The 15285-nt window shown below is 49.2% G+C and overlaps 1 protein-coding gene across 1 annotated transcript in view; it reads left to right on the top strand.

Annotated features, from left to right (window-relative positions):
- VWF (von Willebrand factor) overlaps positions 1-15285 on the top strand; it is a 138439-nt gene that overhangs the window by 15954 nt on the left and 107200 nt on the right. Inside the window, exon 6 of the mRNA XM_034645977.1 lies at positions 3847-3971. Within this exon, the coding sequence (XP_034501868.1) occupies positions 3847-3971 (125 nt within the window). The remainder of the gene's footprint in view (positions 1-3846; positions 3972-15285) is intronic.

Here is a 15285-nt window from a genome sequence, read left to right as displayed (position 1 = left end):
GCTGCTATAAACATTCGTGCAGGGGTGCCTGGGTGGCTTAGTCGGTTGGGCATCCGAATCTTGATTTCTGCTCAGGTCATGATCTCAGGGTCATGACATTGAGCTCTGTGCTGGTGTGGAGCCTGCTTAAGATTCTCTCTTTCCCTCTCCCTCTGCCCTCCCACTACCCCCCCCCCAAATTCACGTATAGGGTTTTTTCTCCATTTTAAAAATTGTGGCAAACCCCATAAAATGATATTTACTGTCTTACTCATTTTTCAGCACACATTTCAGTGGCATTAAGTACATTCGCACTATGATGCAACCAATCACAGTGCCTGTCTCCAGAACTCTTTTTCTCTTGCAAAACTGAAACTCTATACCTATTAAGCAATAGCCTCCCATTCTTCCCTCCTCTTCCCCAGCCCCGGACCACCACCATTCTACTTTCTGTCTGTGATTCCGACTCTTCCAAGTACCTCATATAAGTGGAGTCATACAGTGTTTGTCTGTTTGAGACTGGCTTATTGGCACTTAGTGCGATGTCTTTACAATTCATCCACACGTTGTGGCATATGTCAGAATTTCCTCTTTTTTTGTATTTAAATAATTTATATCAACACCAGCGTTGTTTTAAATTTGCACCTTGTTTTGTAACACATTTCAGCATCTAGAGAACAGGCTTGAGAACAACAGCATAAAAGGATTATTTGTTAACAATTTAACAAAAGTGCTTAAGGCCAGTTTGTGTCAGACATGCCAGCCACAAAGAGCCACGAAGTAAGTGGTAATATGCTCACAAATTTGCTTGGAAAGAAAAATATTACCTATTTACGCTGTATATATAGGTGGGACATTCTGAAGCAGCATCACTATTATTAACAATAAACCCTTAGGAAGAAAGTCACTTTTTTCTGCAGTATAATCAACATCCGGTGTTATTTTGGTTTCAGGTGGACAACATAGTGATTCAACACTTCCATACATTACTCAGTGCTCATCAAGATAAGTGTAATCACCATCTGTCACCAAACCACGTTTTACAATCTTATTAGCTATACTCTCTCCATGCTGTAATTTCCACCTCTGCGACTTACTTATTTGGCGACCGGAAGTTCATACCTCTTCATCCCCTTTAGCTCTGAGTGCCTTCATTTTCAAGCCTGAATGTACACTGTATGTATCTACCACGTTTTGCTTATCCATTCATGCCTTGAGGGGCACTTAAGTTGTTTTCATGTTTTGCCAGAGTGAATAATGCTGCAACAAACCGGGGTGTACAAATATTTTTTCAAGACTCTGCCTTCAGTTCTTTTGGGTAGATACCAGAGTTGGAATTGCTGGATCATGTGGCAATTCTTTTTTATTTATTTATTTATTTATTTATTTATTTATTTATTATTTTTCTTAAAGATTTTATTGATTTATTTGAGAGAGAGAGCACAGAGGGAGAGGGAGAGGGAGAAGCAGACTCCCCACTGAGCAAGGAGCCTGACACAGGGCCTGTTCCCAGGACCCTGGGATCCTGACCTGAGCAGAAGGCAGATGCTTAACCAACTGAGCCACCCAGGTGCCCCGGTTTTATTTTTATTATCGTGCCTGAGACTGTGATTCCTGAAACTGAGGACTCCTATCTTCCATCAGACTTAGGAAAATTTCAGTCATTTTCTCTCCATCTTTTAGACATATATTGGGTATTTTTATTACACCCTTTTTTTCTTTCCTCATTACATTACTTTCATTTTTCTATGTCTTTATTCCTCTTTGTTGCTTTTTGGGTGGTTCACTCATGCTGGCTGGTGAGAATCGATTGTGTGCGTCTTTTCCAAGTCTGCATTCAGTATTGTCATGTTGGTAGTTTGAAACTGGCCATGACGAGGGTATCTGCAGCATGGAAATCAGCAAATCCCAAGGATCAGGACTTCGCATTTCCCCAGACAGCTGGCTCATCAGCACATCACTACTTAGATCTATCTTCTGGTTCATTAGTTCCCTCAACTCTGTCTAATCTCCAGATGATGTCTAACCCATCAGTTGGGTTTTCTTTCTATTTCCATGACTATATTTGTAACTTTAGAAGGTAAATTTGGTTCTTTTTCAAATCTGTTGTTTTTTCTTATTGTCTTGTCCTTATATCAGGTTTCAATTTCTTCTTGATAAAAATAATTTTAAGTGTATTTGTTTTATAACCTCTATACAAAGATGGTATTATCTACATTTTTTGGAGTTCTAATGGTCTGTTAGAAAGTGGACAAGCCTGCGTGGCATGGTGAGTAAAAACCCAGAGGGCACTAATCATAATGCCTGGCACACAGTAGAAACTCCATAAATTTAAATTCCCTTTATCTTCTCCTATGGCTTAAAACAACAGAACTTTATTTTCTCACAAGTTTAAGAAGCCTAAAGTCTAAAATCAAGGCGTTGGTAGGGCTGCACTCCCTCCGGGGGCCCGAGGGGAGAACCCATTCCTTGCCTCTTCCAAAAAAAAAGCCGGGAACAATCCTTAACTTGTGGTCACATCCCCATCTCTGTGTGTGTCCCTGTCTCTCCTCCCACTGCCTCCCTTTTATAAGGATCCATGTGACTGCATCTAAGGCCCACTAAGGTGATCCAAGATAAGCTCTTCCCTTCAAGATCCTTACAGATTTTTTTTTTAAAGATTTTATTTATTTATTCGACAGAGATAGAGAGAGCCAGCGAGAGAGGGAACACAAGCAGGGAGTGGGAGAGGAAGAAGCAGGCTCACAGCAGAGGAGGCCTGATGTGGGGCTCGATCCCACAACGCCGGGATCACGCCCTGAGCCGAAGGCAGAAGCCCAACCGCTGTGCCACCCAGGTGCCCCAAGATCCTTACAGATTTAATCACATCTGGGCCATTTTCCCAGCTGACTGTACGCCAGATGCCAACTGATAGTACTTCCAAGGTCCTGCCTTTCTTTCCCCAAGGATAGTTTATTTTGTCTTCTCAAGTCCATGATTTGGCCTTGAAACATGCTTCCCTCTTCTGGACCTGGTTATGTGAAAGGACTGTTTGCCTCAACGCTCCATAAGTCCCATTGCAGTGAGGTCTCAGAGGTGGTATTAGGACTCTCCTTTGCCGTGGAAGCTGGTAGGCCCTCCCTCTGCTGTGGGAGCCGACGGTGGCATGATCGGTGTAGAACTAAGGCCCCGATGCTGTGACAGCACAGGGAATGCAGTGACTGGGGCCTCTGGTTCCTTGTCCACATTCTTACCTTCAATCTGCAAAAACATTTTGAGTGTCTACAAAGTACCAGATAAGAATCCAGAGATAAGAGACACAGCCTGTCCCCTGAATTAGGGAGCTCACAGTCGAATGGAGTATGAGTATAAACAGAAAGAAAATTAACACAAAGGGTGAGGAGAGTTTTGATGGAAGGATGGGAGGGGGTGGGGGGGAGGTGGGTTCTGAGGTAACCCAGGCTGCGGCAGGGGGCCGGGAGCAGAACTAGCTCAGAGGGCTTCCTGGAGGAAGTGGTTCTGGAGCTGCATCTCAAAGAATGAGTGGAGACAGGTAAGGTAGGAGGGGGTGGAGAACATTCTGCACAGAGGGGAAAGGCGTGCAGGGACATGGAGACAGCGTGGGTGGGCGTGCTCCTCATCATCTTTCATACCGTCTTCCTCACTGTGCACATCCATCCAGTCGCCCCTCACCACACCCTGGCTGAGCTCAGACGCCTGTGAACTGTGGTATTCCACTGAGTGCCGCGCAAAGGGTATTCCCCACCCCAGGCGGCTGCGTACCAATCTAACGGAAGGTTGATTCGGGTGACGACAGACCTAGAGTCTTCACTCAGAAGTCCTGGGTCAGGCTTAACTGTGACTTCATTCCTGCAACCTTCTCCACAGGGACCTTGACCTCGGACCCCTACAACTTTGCCAATTCCTGGGCCATGAGCAGCGGGGAAAAACGGTGCAAACGGGTGTACCCTCCCAGCAGCCCATGCAATGTCTCCTCTGAGGAAATGCAGCAGGTGGGTACTGCCCGGGCTGGCATGGTCTGAATGGAGTGGGTCTTCTGGGATTAAGAGGCAGAAAAGTCATCTGGTCTCAGGTCCTCCATCGAGGCATAGAGTGGGCCTACTTCTGTGGGTCCCTTTGGCTCTTCAAAGAAGGGTTCCTGTAGGCCCCTTTTCTCCAGAAGACCAACTGTGGTCTCACTGTCTGGAGGACGAGTTTTCTTGGAGGCTGTGTAAGTCGGGTCCCTGGTACAGGGAGTGACTGGGGACCTGTCAGGAGCAGTGTCTGTAAGGGACTGAGAGAGGCAGTACTGGGTGGTGGGGAGGGTGAACCGCTGTGTCCTCACAACTGAGGTCTCAGCCGATCCCTCAGGGAGCTCTGAAAGCTGGGGTGCCCTGCTAGGTGAGCCGGAACCGACCAGTTGGTCATTGGATGCAGGCTTCCTTTGGGCAGGGAGGCGGGACAGCTCTCTTGGACTGAGGACAGTGCCTGCAGGGACTCAGCCGTGAGCCCTTAGCAGTCAGCACTGTTAGCGAGAGGGGATGAGTCCTTGGCTTTGAAGGGCATCTGTACTGCCCTGGACATGCCCTGTGGAGCCGGGTCCTGAACAGCGCCTTCCCCCAGCCCCAGCCCAGGGAGCACCACCCTGTTCTAGCCCACAGGAAGAGGGCGGCCCCTGCTTATATCCAGGCCCACAGCCCGGACGGGACTCGACAGACCACGGTGGGCCTCTACGGTTCTCCAGAGTGATGAGAAAAACAGAGCCATGGCAGGCTAAGTACCTGCCCAGTGTGGCCAGCCACCAAGCTGCAGAGTCACAGTCCCGTGTCTGGCTCCCCCGTGTCTGCCTGGCCTCACTGCCTCAGGTTGCTCATATCTCTGCCTGTGGTCCTTGAGTTTTCCCTCAGGGGATGGCTTCCAGGATTCTTAGATCCTTTCAGCTCTAGAACTCTCCGTGTGTTTCAGCGGATTGGGCTAGAGAGACAGTCTCCAATAAGTCTCAGTAAGCATTCCGTGGGTGGACAAATGTGGAGTCGGTGGTGTTACGGGTCTGGGGATTGGGCTACCCCCCCACTATCGATCCCCTGTCAGCTGCTTGCAGAGAAGTCCGATCTACCCAACTCTGCCCAGAAGTAGAGAAGCTCCAGCCCTCCCCTACTCTGGAAGCAAAAGAAACACACACAGGACCCCCTACCTTAGCACGTGAGGCCTTCGTTTCTAGCTGGCTATTCCTGCAGTGAGCCTCTTCCATTTTTGTCAAACAATCTGATCTTCTGAACCAAGGACTTTGTCAGGCACAGGCAAATATTCTAGCTTGATATTTGGTCCAGCTGCCTCGATTGTAAACACAATTTCCAATTTCTAAACAAGCACATTCCAAATGCCTCTTTTTCTTGGGTTTCCAGGGTTTCAGTGGTGCTAGGTTTCTGGCTAGTCCATAAACATCTGTGTCACCTGGAACGTAGCCCAGTACTGGCAACCGACTAAGGCCGACCTAGTTCTGACACCCGGGAGGAGGGTGCTGTTGTGTGGAACAGGGTAGTTTGCTGTTTGTTCCAGGAAAACTTTAGAAATACCTGGTGCTTGCCCTTGGTAGCCCCTCGATGTTTTCTCCTCCATGGGCCTCAGCGTTATGCTAAGGTTATGGGCTTTGGGTCAGGCTGATTCCTGGCTTTGTAACTCTGGCGGAGACACCTGCCTTGTCTGAGCCTCAGTTTCTACATGAGTAAAATGGGCATAAGGAAGAGCAATGGCTACACAAGGCTACTGTAAGGATAAGAGAGAGAGTAGTGTGGAATGTTTAGGGTGGTGGGGCTCAACTATATGAGCTGTTCTTGTTATTATTAATCATTATTATTATTTATTGACTCCTGGCCTCCTCCCGCTGTCTGTGCTCACGGCTGCAGCGGCCATACCATGAGAGTGGGAAGACGCTAAGCACACAAGTGCTTTAGGAATAAGCTCCAAAATCCATTCCTTTCTCTTCTCCCCTCCTCCCAATCCTCCTCCCAATTATGACCCAATTCCTAACAGGGAGCTGAGCACTGCATGAGGTTAGAAGGAGAAAAGGTGTCTAAACACATCCACGCTGAGGGGTGAGTAAGTGATGGAAGCCGGATTTTCTTCTAGAGCTCCTTAGTAACCCAGGTGAATTTCAGATGGAGTGCCCTCCAGGAATCGTGTGCAGTGAGGGGCCGGAAGAGAGATTTTGATCATTTCTGTCTTTTATTTCCTAACTTACTGTTCTGTAGCTGGCAGGCAGTTTGCCCTCTCCTCAGCTTCAGTGTTCTCTAGGCAGGGGTGGGATTAAGACAGGGTGTGCCTCAGTGGTGAGGTGTGGTTGCAGGTCAGGGGTCACGTAAGTACCTCTAATACTGCTTTCTGAGGGCAGGGGCTTTGTCTCCCTGTATTTTGCAGAGTAAGTGCTGGACAAATATTCCCCGACCCTTGGAGTTCAAAGGGATACTCTCACCTATCCGTTAGAGGTGGGAGGTGAAGACAGGATTTTCAGATGGAGAACCTGATACTAGGCCGAGTTGAGGAGGGAGATAAGACAGTCTTATCTCCTGGAGACAAAGGGGAGGGAGGGAGAAAGGAAGAATCTATGAGAAGCCTTGTTTGTGTCCAGGCGTGCTTTTTGGAGGCTCCAGCAGCAGGCTTGCTACTCACTTTGTCTCCTGGGCGCGTTGAAGTCCTTACTAACCAGTGTCCTGGGAGCAGCCTGAGAAATTGGTTACCAAGTTCTTAGTGCTGGGCTGAGGCCCCCAAACACGCCAGACCTCCCCAGGCATAGGCTTCTTTAAGCTCAGCACAACGAGCAGGTTGTTTACCTGAGAAGACAGACCTGGCTAGGTCTCAGCCAATCAGGTTGTGTTCACCCAGGACCGGGGCACCCTCATTGGCTGGGAAGCGCAATGACTCATCTCCTGGGAGGTGATTAGTGCCGGCTTTGGAATTGTTCTCGGCCTGCTTGCTCCCCTAGGCCCCCGGGTTCAGAAGTCAGGTCTGGTAAATGGGCATCATTTACAAGTCCTGCCCCTGTGGCTCTAAGGACCATTTGCAGTAGCAGAGTGTTCTGTGGGGAAGACAACATTGACCTAAGAACTTTTCTTGAAAGCCGCCAGAATCTCTTCTCCCCCTTCTTTGGCGCTCTCCTTTCCACGCTGGAAGCAAGGAGTCAGCTTATTCTGAGTCGGGTCATATTACTTATACCTAAGGGATGAATGTTTCCTTGTTATGCCAACAACCCCAACACCCCCCCCCCCCCCCCAGCCTCTCTACTGGGACTGAATAATGGGTTGTTTGATTGCATGCAAATTTACAGTTTTTTTCAGCTTTTGAAACAGAGGGCAGGGCTGCTGGCGTCCGGAGCTCAGGGTGCAGACCTAGTAATAAAAAGCCCCAAGCTCTAAATGTTCAGATAACTGATGTCAATTTGCAGGTAACTCTACTATATAATGAACATTTTAGAAAGATTCTTACATTGCCTTTTTTTTTTTTTTTAATCCACGTTCTCTTATTCTGGGTACTGTACCTTCTGAAGGGATCCTGTCTTTGTCCTCAGTCCTCACTACAACCGGAAGCCTAAGGCTGCAGCTAGTCCACCCAAAGCTCTTACTAATTAGAAAAAGGTGCCCCTTTCTCAAGGCACTTTCCCACTGCCTGATGCGAAATTTCCATAATAAGCATTAGAAATGTGCATAGAATGTATGTGTACCCCTGTGATGTCTACAGTGTGAACGATAACCCCTCAGCATGTTGCCTCCGTGCACTGGATGCCCTGCAGAACTATACTAAATGGCGGTGACCTTGACCTCGCTTCTACTGGGAAATGCCCTTGCTGCAGCCATCCTCCTCCCCAGGATCACCTTCCCCAGACTGGGAAGGCCATCTCCTGCTTTTGGTGCTGCCATCTGCGTGTGAGGATGCTTTCATGCCCCAGCCCCAAGAGTTCTCTCCCCAGAGTTGGTTCTCAAGACGACCAGTCTTTCTTGGAAGACCAAGTACGCCATTTATTACCATTTATTACTCGCCCAATTGTCTGGCAGCAGCAGTACCCTCAGGCAGATGTCTGGAGCAGAAGAAGGTTTTTTCATTGATGTCAGGAATCTTAGGCTTTATAGTAACTCAGAGTGGCAGTGAGCCCGTGTGCTTGTGGTGGGATGCGGGTGACCTTGACCCATGTGCTTTTGGGGTCTAGCCTTGTAGCAGAGATCAGGGGCTGCCATAGGGTTTCAGAAACTTCCCCCCAGTCAAGCAGTATTTACTTAACAAACCCTTGAGGATGGTCAGATATGGTCCTAGTACTCAAGCTTTCAGTTCAAATGGCTTCCTAACCTAACAGTCTCAAAATCCTTTAACAAAGTGTTCCCTAAGTGGCTTTCTTTTCCTTTTCCTTCCCCCAGTGAGGACAAGAATGAGCAAGAATCTGATGGCCCCTGTGTACCTATTTATTGAGGTATTTTGTGGGGCTTGGGTGATAGTAAACTGCACAGATTGGATCTGCAATCTTATTCAAGGGACAAAACACATACGGGAAACTGAACAACCGTGAAAGAGAACAACATAATGCCATCTTGGGCCAGTAAGTGACAAATTGCCAAAAGAATGGTGAGTGGTATGGTGGTTGAGGGAATCAGTTCTTAGCACAGAGCCAATGATCTTTCCTCACTGGGAGCAGGGTGAGTGGAGTGGTTCCCTCCCAGGGCTTGGACAGACCCCAAACTGGGAACCTGGGGATGGTGCTTGGCCTCTGTCCTCCCAGCCCACTGAGGCCTGCCCTGATCACTGACAATTGCTCAGATACCTCCCAGGAGACCAGGGCACAGGGTAAGCAGGGTCCTTTGGGATGTGGGGACTTCTGTGACATATCCAGTTACCCTTTTCCTCATGAGGGCTGCACCCCAGTCTTCTCAGAGAGAGGAATGTCCAACTTCGCAAAAAAACACACAAAAAACAAAAAAACAAAAACCCATCCATTTGGTGATGGTTTCATGGGGGCTTTGTGAGCCTGATCTTGGAATGCTGGTGGGAGTCCCAGGCCAGCCAGAAGATATAAATAGAATCAGCAGCCCTCCCCCATCCATCCTTGCTGGCTGACCAATGAGAAACTATGCCCTGCCCTGGGGGTGAATTCTTGAACCCACTACTCTGGACCTGTTCAGGCGCCAGGCGCCTCCATACCTCCTCCAGGGGCAGCCGGGGGGCACCCACCCCAGGGCTGGAAAGATCAGGGCCTTGGTGAACAATCTTGCACTTTATATATTAGCTTCTCCTTCCTTTGTTCACTTCAGTCCTAGGAACGCCCCCTCCCTTCTCCTTGGTCAGCTGTTTGGGAACAAACACAATAGCTAAGCTTTAGATCTCCTCCCAGGCTGTCTGCCCCTGGGGAGATGTGCTGCTTTTCTTTCCCGCTCCCTCCAAGCGGTTCGGCATCTCCAGGGAAGAGGCCTGGACTTCTTTAATGAACAACAAATGTGATTAAGTTGGGCTGCAATTAGGTCTGCACACCCACTCGGGCAGGGTGATGTCATGCGCTGACGGACCTGGGGCTGGATTTCTCCCGCCAGCCTCTGGCACCGCAGACAAGAGATGAAGGAAGATAGAAGTAGCTGATGCTGGGCACTGGAGCCAGGGACATGCTGGAAGCATGCAAATGAGCTGACCGTCGCTTGTGTCTTTGCCAGAGCGGCTCATCAGAGAGCCGAGGAGAAGCCATTTTCGAGCTGTGTGGCAGTTATTGACAAGAGGCCAATGGCAATAGTTAGAATCCCTTGATTGCCTTTCCCGTGTATAGTCGTTTGGTTTTATTTTGCAGCAACCGGCTTCTGTAGATACTGCTGTCTGTGTCCGTGAGTAGGTCCCACTGTGAGTGACCAGATACCTAAAGTAACAGAGAAGTTTAGTTCTCTCCCCGCGTAGAGAAGCTTGGGTGGGATGTCCAGGGTGAGCACAGGATGCCTCGGTGTTGGGATCCAGGGTCCTTCAGTCTCGTTTCTCTGTCGTTGGCATGGAGCTTTGGCCTCATGGTCCAATATGGCGGCCCACGCCTAAGGCATCACAGCCGCATTCCAGCAGTGGGAAGAGAAGGGGCTGAGAAAGAAGCACCCTCTCCTTTTGGGGACGTTGCCTGGAACGTAGCCCATGACCCTTCTGCTTATGTCCTGCTCAGCAAAGCTTAGTTATGGCTACTCCCAGCTGCCGGGGAGGTGAATAGATGGAATCTTTGTCCCCAGTGGGATGATTGAAAATGGAAGATCCTATGACTAGGAAAGAAGGGAGGAATAGAACCTAGGCAATTTGTAATCTCTTCTACATTCTGCCTTCTTTGCAGGGGAAGAAGCGGAGGCACAGACAGGCGAGATCATTTTTCCACAGACACACACTTTGGAAGTGATGGGGTTGGGACTGTAGGCAAACTGTGCTTCTAAAACCTGAGCTCTGTGTGCTGTACTTCATTGTCTAACCTGGTGTGAGGAAACAGGTGGGGAGGGCTGGGGGCCTGAAGGAAAACCATGTCAGTTGTGGTTTGGTGACAGGTGACGGGCCTGTAGGATGCAATCAGGCGTTAAGCCCCGCTCGCTAGGGCAGTTTGTAAACTGTGCACTCTGATGACCCTCTGACACTCTTAAGAATAATAGAAGACACGAAAGAGATTTTCTGTGGATTATCTGTTGATTACGGATTTGGATTATCTATTGCTATGTACTATGTTAGAAAATAAAACAGAGAAATTTACAACATACTCATTTAAAAATAATAAACACATTATATTGAACAAAATGACATATTTTTAATAAAAGCCACTATAAATTCCAAACAGAAAAATGTGTAGAGAGAAGAATGGCATTGTTTCACAGTTTTGCAAATCTCTTTATTATCTGGCTTAAGAGAAATCAGCTGGATTCCCATGGCACCATCTGTAGTCAGTCTGTGGTGCAATCACCTATCATGGAGCTTCTGGAAAATTCCACTGTGCATTCAAGAAGGAGTGAGAGCCCAAAGGCCAAATAACATCTTAGTATGATTATAACAATAGTTTTGATCTTGTGGGGCCCTGAAAGGGTCTTGGGAGTCTAAAGGAGGTTCCTGGACCAACCACACTTTGTGAACCGCTGACCTAGTAAATGCTTTCTTCTCTCCATGCCTCAGTTTCCAAATCTGAAAGACTATTTATTTGGCCTTTCTGTGAGGAGGTTTGTGTTCTTGGAAGATGTTGCAGGCTTATGAAGGGCCTGTTTGTGGGGGCGGGTGCCGAGGTGGTCTCTGAAACCACTTTATTTGTTCAGGGGACATTGGCGATGTGTGAGATGGAGAGTCGGAGGGGGATGAGCTGGAGAGTAGCCAGGGTCAGATCCTGGAAGGCCGGGCCTTGCTGCTTTTCTAAGGAGCTAGAACTTTGCCCGTTAAGCTGGGGTGGGTCACAGATTGGCCTTATATACTAACTTGGGCACACACTAGAAACCTAGTACTTGTAGAGTAAAGGTTTGGTGACCTCCTACCTGCCGACCTCTCTCCCCAGGGTCTGAGAGGACACGATATCGCCTCCATCCTGGACTTATTTCTGTCTTGGGACCTGGCCTGGCCTGGCCGGGGTACCCCGTGGTGGAGCAGGGAGGCCGAGGTGGCAAGCTAGATGTGCCACCACACTGTACCATGGGGCCCGCAGACTGTGGTCACCCTCATAGGCCAAGTTCAGGCCAGAGCTGACCAGAGGAAGACCAGAGGGCAAGATGGGAAGACGGAGTTTTCCTTTTGTCTTTGTTGAGAAAGAAATTCTAGCCATATTTTCAGATGCACATGGAGAGGCCAGAGGCATTGTTCTAAGAAGGGAGGTGGCTGTTTCTGCAGAAATCCACTCCCATCCTGCAGGCGAATAACCAGAAAACACCCTTTTTGCTGCAGCTTTCTGTAAACCATTTAATATCTCAAGGGACCTCCCAGGAAATGTGCTGGAGGATGGGTCCCACTTTTCCTCTGAGCAGGGAACAGATAGATTTGGGCCAGCTGGAGATGGGCCATGCTGGCCTCTGCCCCACATCGCTCTCAGAGTGGGAGGGGACGCCTGGACTCCCGAGTCTCTTCTTTTCTCTGGTCAACACTGTACTGTGCTGGTGAGAACCCTAGGCGTCTGGTCCCTTTGGGACTGTCCTGTGATACAGGGGCTGCTCCAGACTGCTGTCTCACAGCCCGGGTGATGGCAACATCACTAGGAAAAACCCATGGAATTGTATTTTTGGGTTTTTCTTTGGTTCCAGATTGTGAGTGAGGAGAAAATTTGGCAAGAGCCCAAGGCTCTGGCCCTCCCCAGGGCACCCTTCGCTGCCCTTCTGAGCCCAGGAACGTCTCTCTCCGAGGGGCCTATCTCATGGGGCGGGCAGTGTAGCAGAATGGAAAGAACTAGACGCAGGCCCCCACCTCCTCCCCTGAGCCTCAGGAGAGTCTTAGACCTGCCTATGGCAAAGAAAAATGGGTCCCTCCTCCATCCCCTTGCTTGAAAGAGTCTCCAAGATCCTAGTAAAGTGATCATGTTGTCATGGCAACCATTCATCCCAGGGTAGCCCAGTCTTCCCCAGTTGCAGACAGGGGGAAAGGGACAAAGATGTCCTCTGTCTTGTTGCTGAGCGGCACACCATTCTGGAGGACAAGCCTCCTGGCAGGAGGGACAGTGGAAGAGACCTCTCTGCTGGCCAGGAGATCCACAATGATTATCATCATGGAGTGGAGTCATCATTTTTGCGGTGAAAATTTTACCTGCATGATTTCATTCAATCTCTGCACCATCGCATCACATAGGAACTGTCATTATTGTCCCCAGGTGACAGAGGAGCAGGGGTTAGGAAAATAGCCCAAGGTCACACAGCTAGCAGGTGCAAGAGGCAGAACTCAGATCCAGGGCTGTGAAGTCATGACAAGCCCAAGGCAGGACTCTTCCTGGCACGGTCTTCAGAAACCTCAGTTTCCCCTGTGTAATGCCTGGGGTGGCAAATGGCAGGATACAGGTCATCACCCAAGACCTCAGTGGTCCCAGGACCACCCACTACAGCGATCTTCATTCATTGATCGCTGGCTCAGTGCCAGGCACCGTGGTGTCTTCCCACGGCCCCCAAGGCAGCGCCTGTTGGGATTATTCCTGCGTCACTCAAGGACGCGCTTCTCCAGCGAGGTGAGGAGATTTGCCTCAGTCCCCACCGCCGGGAAGTGGCAGGGCCGGGCTTCAGCCCTGCAGTGGGTGTGGAGTCTCCGGCCTGAAGGCAGGTAAGCAAGAAAGGTGGAGTCATGGAGGGTGCCCCGGCTCTCTGCAGTGGCCCAGCTTGCTCCTTGTCCTTGCCCACATGTCTGCAGCTGCAGCTCCACAGTCCAGCAGCCCAACAGGTGCAGGGAACCGGTCACACCCACCTGCTTGGGCACCCAGCTGGGCCCTGGGCCTCCTTCTGCCGCTGCTGTGACCCGGGGCAGCTGTGACACTCTGCCCTGCTTCCTAGTTCCGAGGGCAGCCTCTGTGCAGGCCAGGGAAGGGCAGGGCCCCAGCTCAGAGTTCTTGTGGGACGTGGATTTCCCAGGACCACAGCTTATCCCTGGTGTGCTGGGTGCTTCTTGTGGACGGTGAGCCGTGTGGGGGCGAGCGCTGTTCCCCTGGGCTTTCCACGATGCCACCAGAGCGCCCCACAGGCCTGACTCCTGGCTTTTGATTTACACAGGCTTGCTCTGGTCGTCCTTCTGTATGGTTTGAGCAGATGGGTTTCCTTCTCTTCAAAACTGGTCATTTCTTCCCTCTTTTTTGCTGTCCCCTGTGCTCGCAACGATTTGCTCTGATTTATCCTTCACGGCGCAGCCTTTCATTTAGATGCTCTGGTACTTCTCTTTTTGGTTGAAGGCTTTTTTTTTTTTAAATTTTTATTATTTATTTATTTATGAAAAAGTAGTCTCCACGCCAAGGGTGGGGCTCAAACTCACAGCCCCGAGATCAAGAGTCACGTGCTCTACTGACTGAGCCAGCCAGGAGCTCCCTTTGCTGAAGTATTTAAGTCCATTCACTACCTCTCCAGTCAGAGAGTGAGTCTATGCGTGAAAGGGCTGATGCCCCCACGGGGAGCACCTATGGTGACGTTACTGTATTGTGTCAAGTCCCGGACACGTCATTGTTGCATGTGTCACTAAGAACTAAAAGCCAAGGAGCAGAGAGAAGGAAGCAGAAAGTAATGGAGCGAGAGGGAGAGAAATCACAGCAGGAGGCCTATTATCAGGGTCAGTGATTATTCAAGTCCGTTATCTGATTTCCTGTAAAAATATAGTAAACAAATTAAAAACTAATTCTTTTATGTGTTCTGTAGATTCTCTTTGGGGTTTTGTCTTGGCCAATATTCTGATGCAGAGAAGAGATTCCATGTTAGACAATTGTAATAAGAAGGATTTATTACAGCAGGTCAGATGGCTGAATAAAAGTCTGTAGGATGGGATTCCAGAGTCCATTCTCAAGTCTAGAAAAAGGAAAAAAGCTGCTGCCAATTAAAGTGTGAGATCTATTGGGAGATGCACCCCAACTTCAGAGATTTTATTTTATTTTATTGCATTTTGTTACGTAAAGAAAATTTGTATTTGCAGCAAATGAGATCACAGGGGAATGGCTTCCAAAGCTGTGACTCCCAACTTTAAAGATTTGAAGATTTTATTTACTTATTTGAGGGGGTGCGGCAGACTAGAAGGGGAGGGAGAGAGATAAGCAGACTCTATGGGAGTCCAACGTGGGGCTTGATCTCACAACCCTGAGATCATGACCTGAGCCGAAACCAAGAGTCAAACACTTAACCAACTGAGCCAGCCAGGCACCCCATCAACTTCAGAGATTTTAAACTGAAAAAAAAAAAACAAACAAAACAGGTGCAGTTAGAATCATTAAAACACAGAACACAGAGATGTTTATGAAGACAGTAAGAGTGTGCGTACTACTCTGTTACTGGAGTAGTAAACACAATGTCGCCCCCGCCCTGTGTTGTTAGGTTGAGGGTATCAACAAGGTGGTAAAATCCAAGGACAGCCTTTGCCTGGCAAGGGATCTCAGGGACATTTCCAAGAATCCTAGCTTGTTTTTGCTGTTGGGAACGGATTCCGTCTGGCGCCAGGAATCACCTGGTGAACGTTCGGGAAACCTACCGCCGGATGGCACCCCTAGTATACTGAATTTAAATTTCCGCAGTCTCTGCTTTCTGAAACTCCCAGTACCACCACCTCCTGAGTGGTGGGGAAGGCCCCGTTGGGGAGGGGGGCGGAGGAGGCGAGGTCAGCAGGGAGCAGAGGCCGCTGGGCATTCCCGGCCCCCGGCTCCAC

Source organism: Ailuropoda melanoleuca, chromosome 16 (genome assembly GCF_002007445.2).
Source record: "Ailuropoda melanoleuca isolate Jingjing chromosome 16, ASM200744v2, whole genome shotgun sequence".
In the NCBI taxonomy this organism is placed as follows: Eukaryota; Metazoa; Chordata; class Mammalia; order Carnivora; family Ursidae; genus Ailuropoda; species Ailuropoda melanoleuca.
The sequence above is the reverse complement of the archived record's forward strand: the minus strand, read 5'-3'. Positions and strand labels throughout refer to the sequence as shown.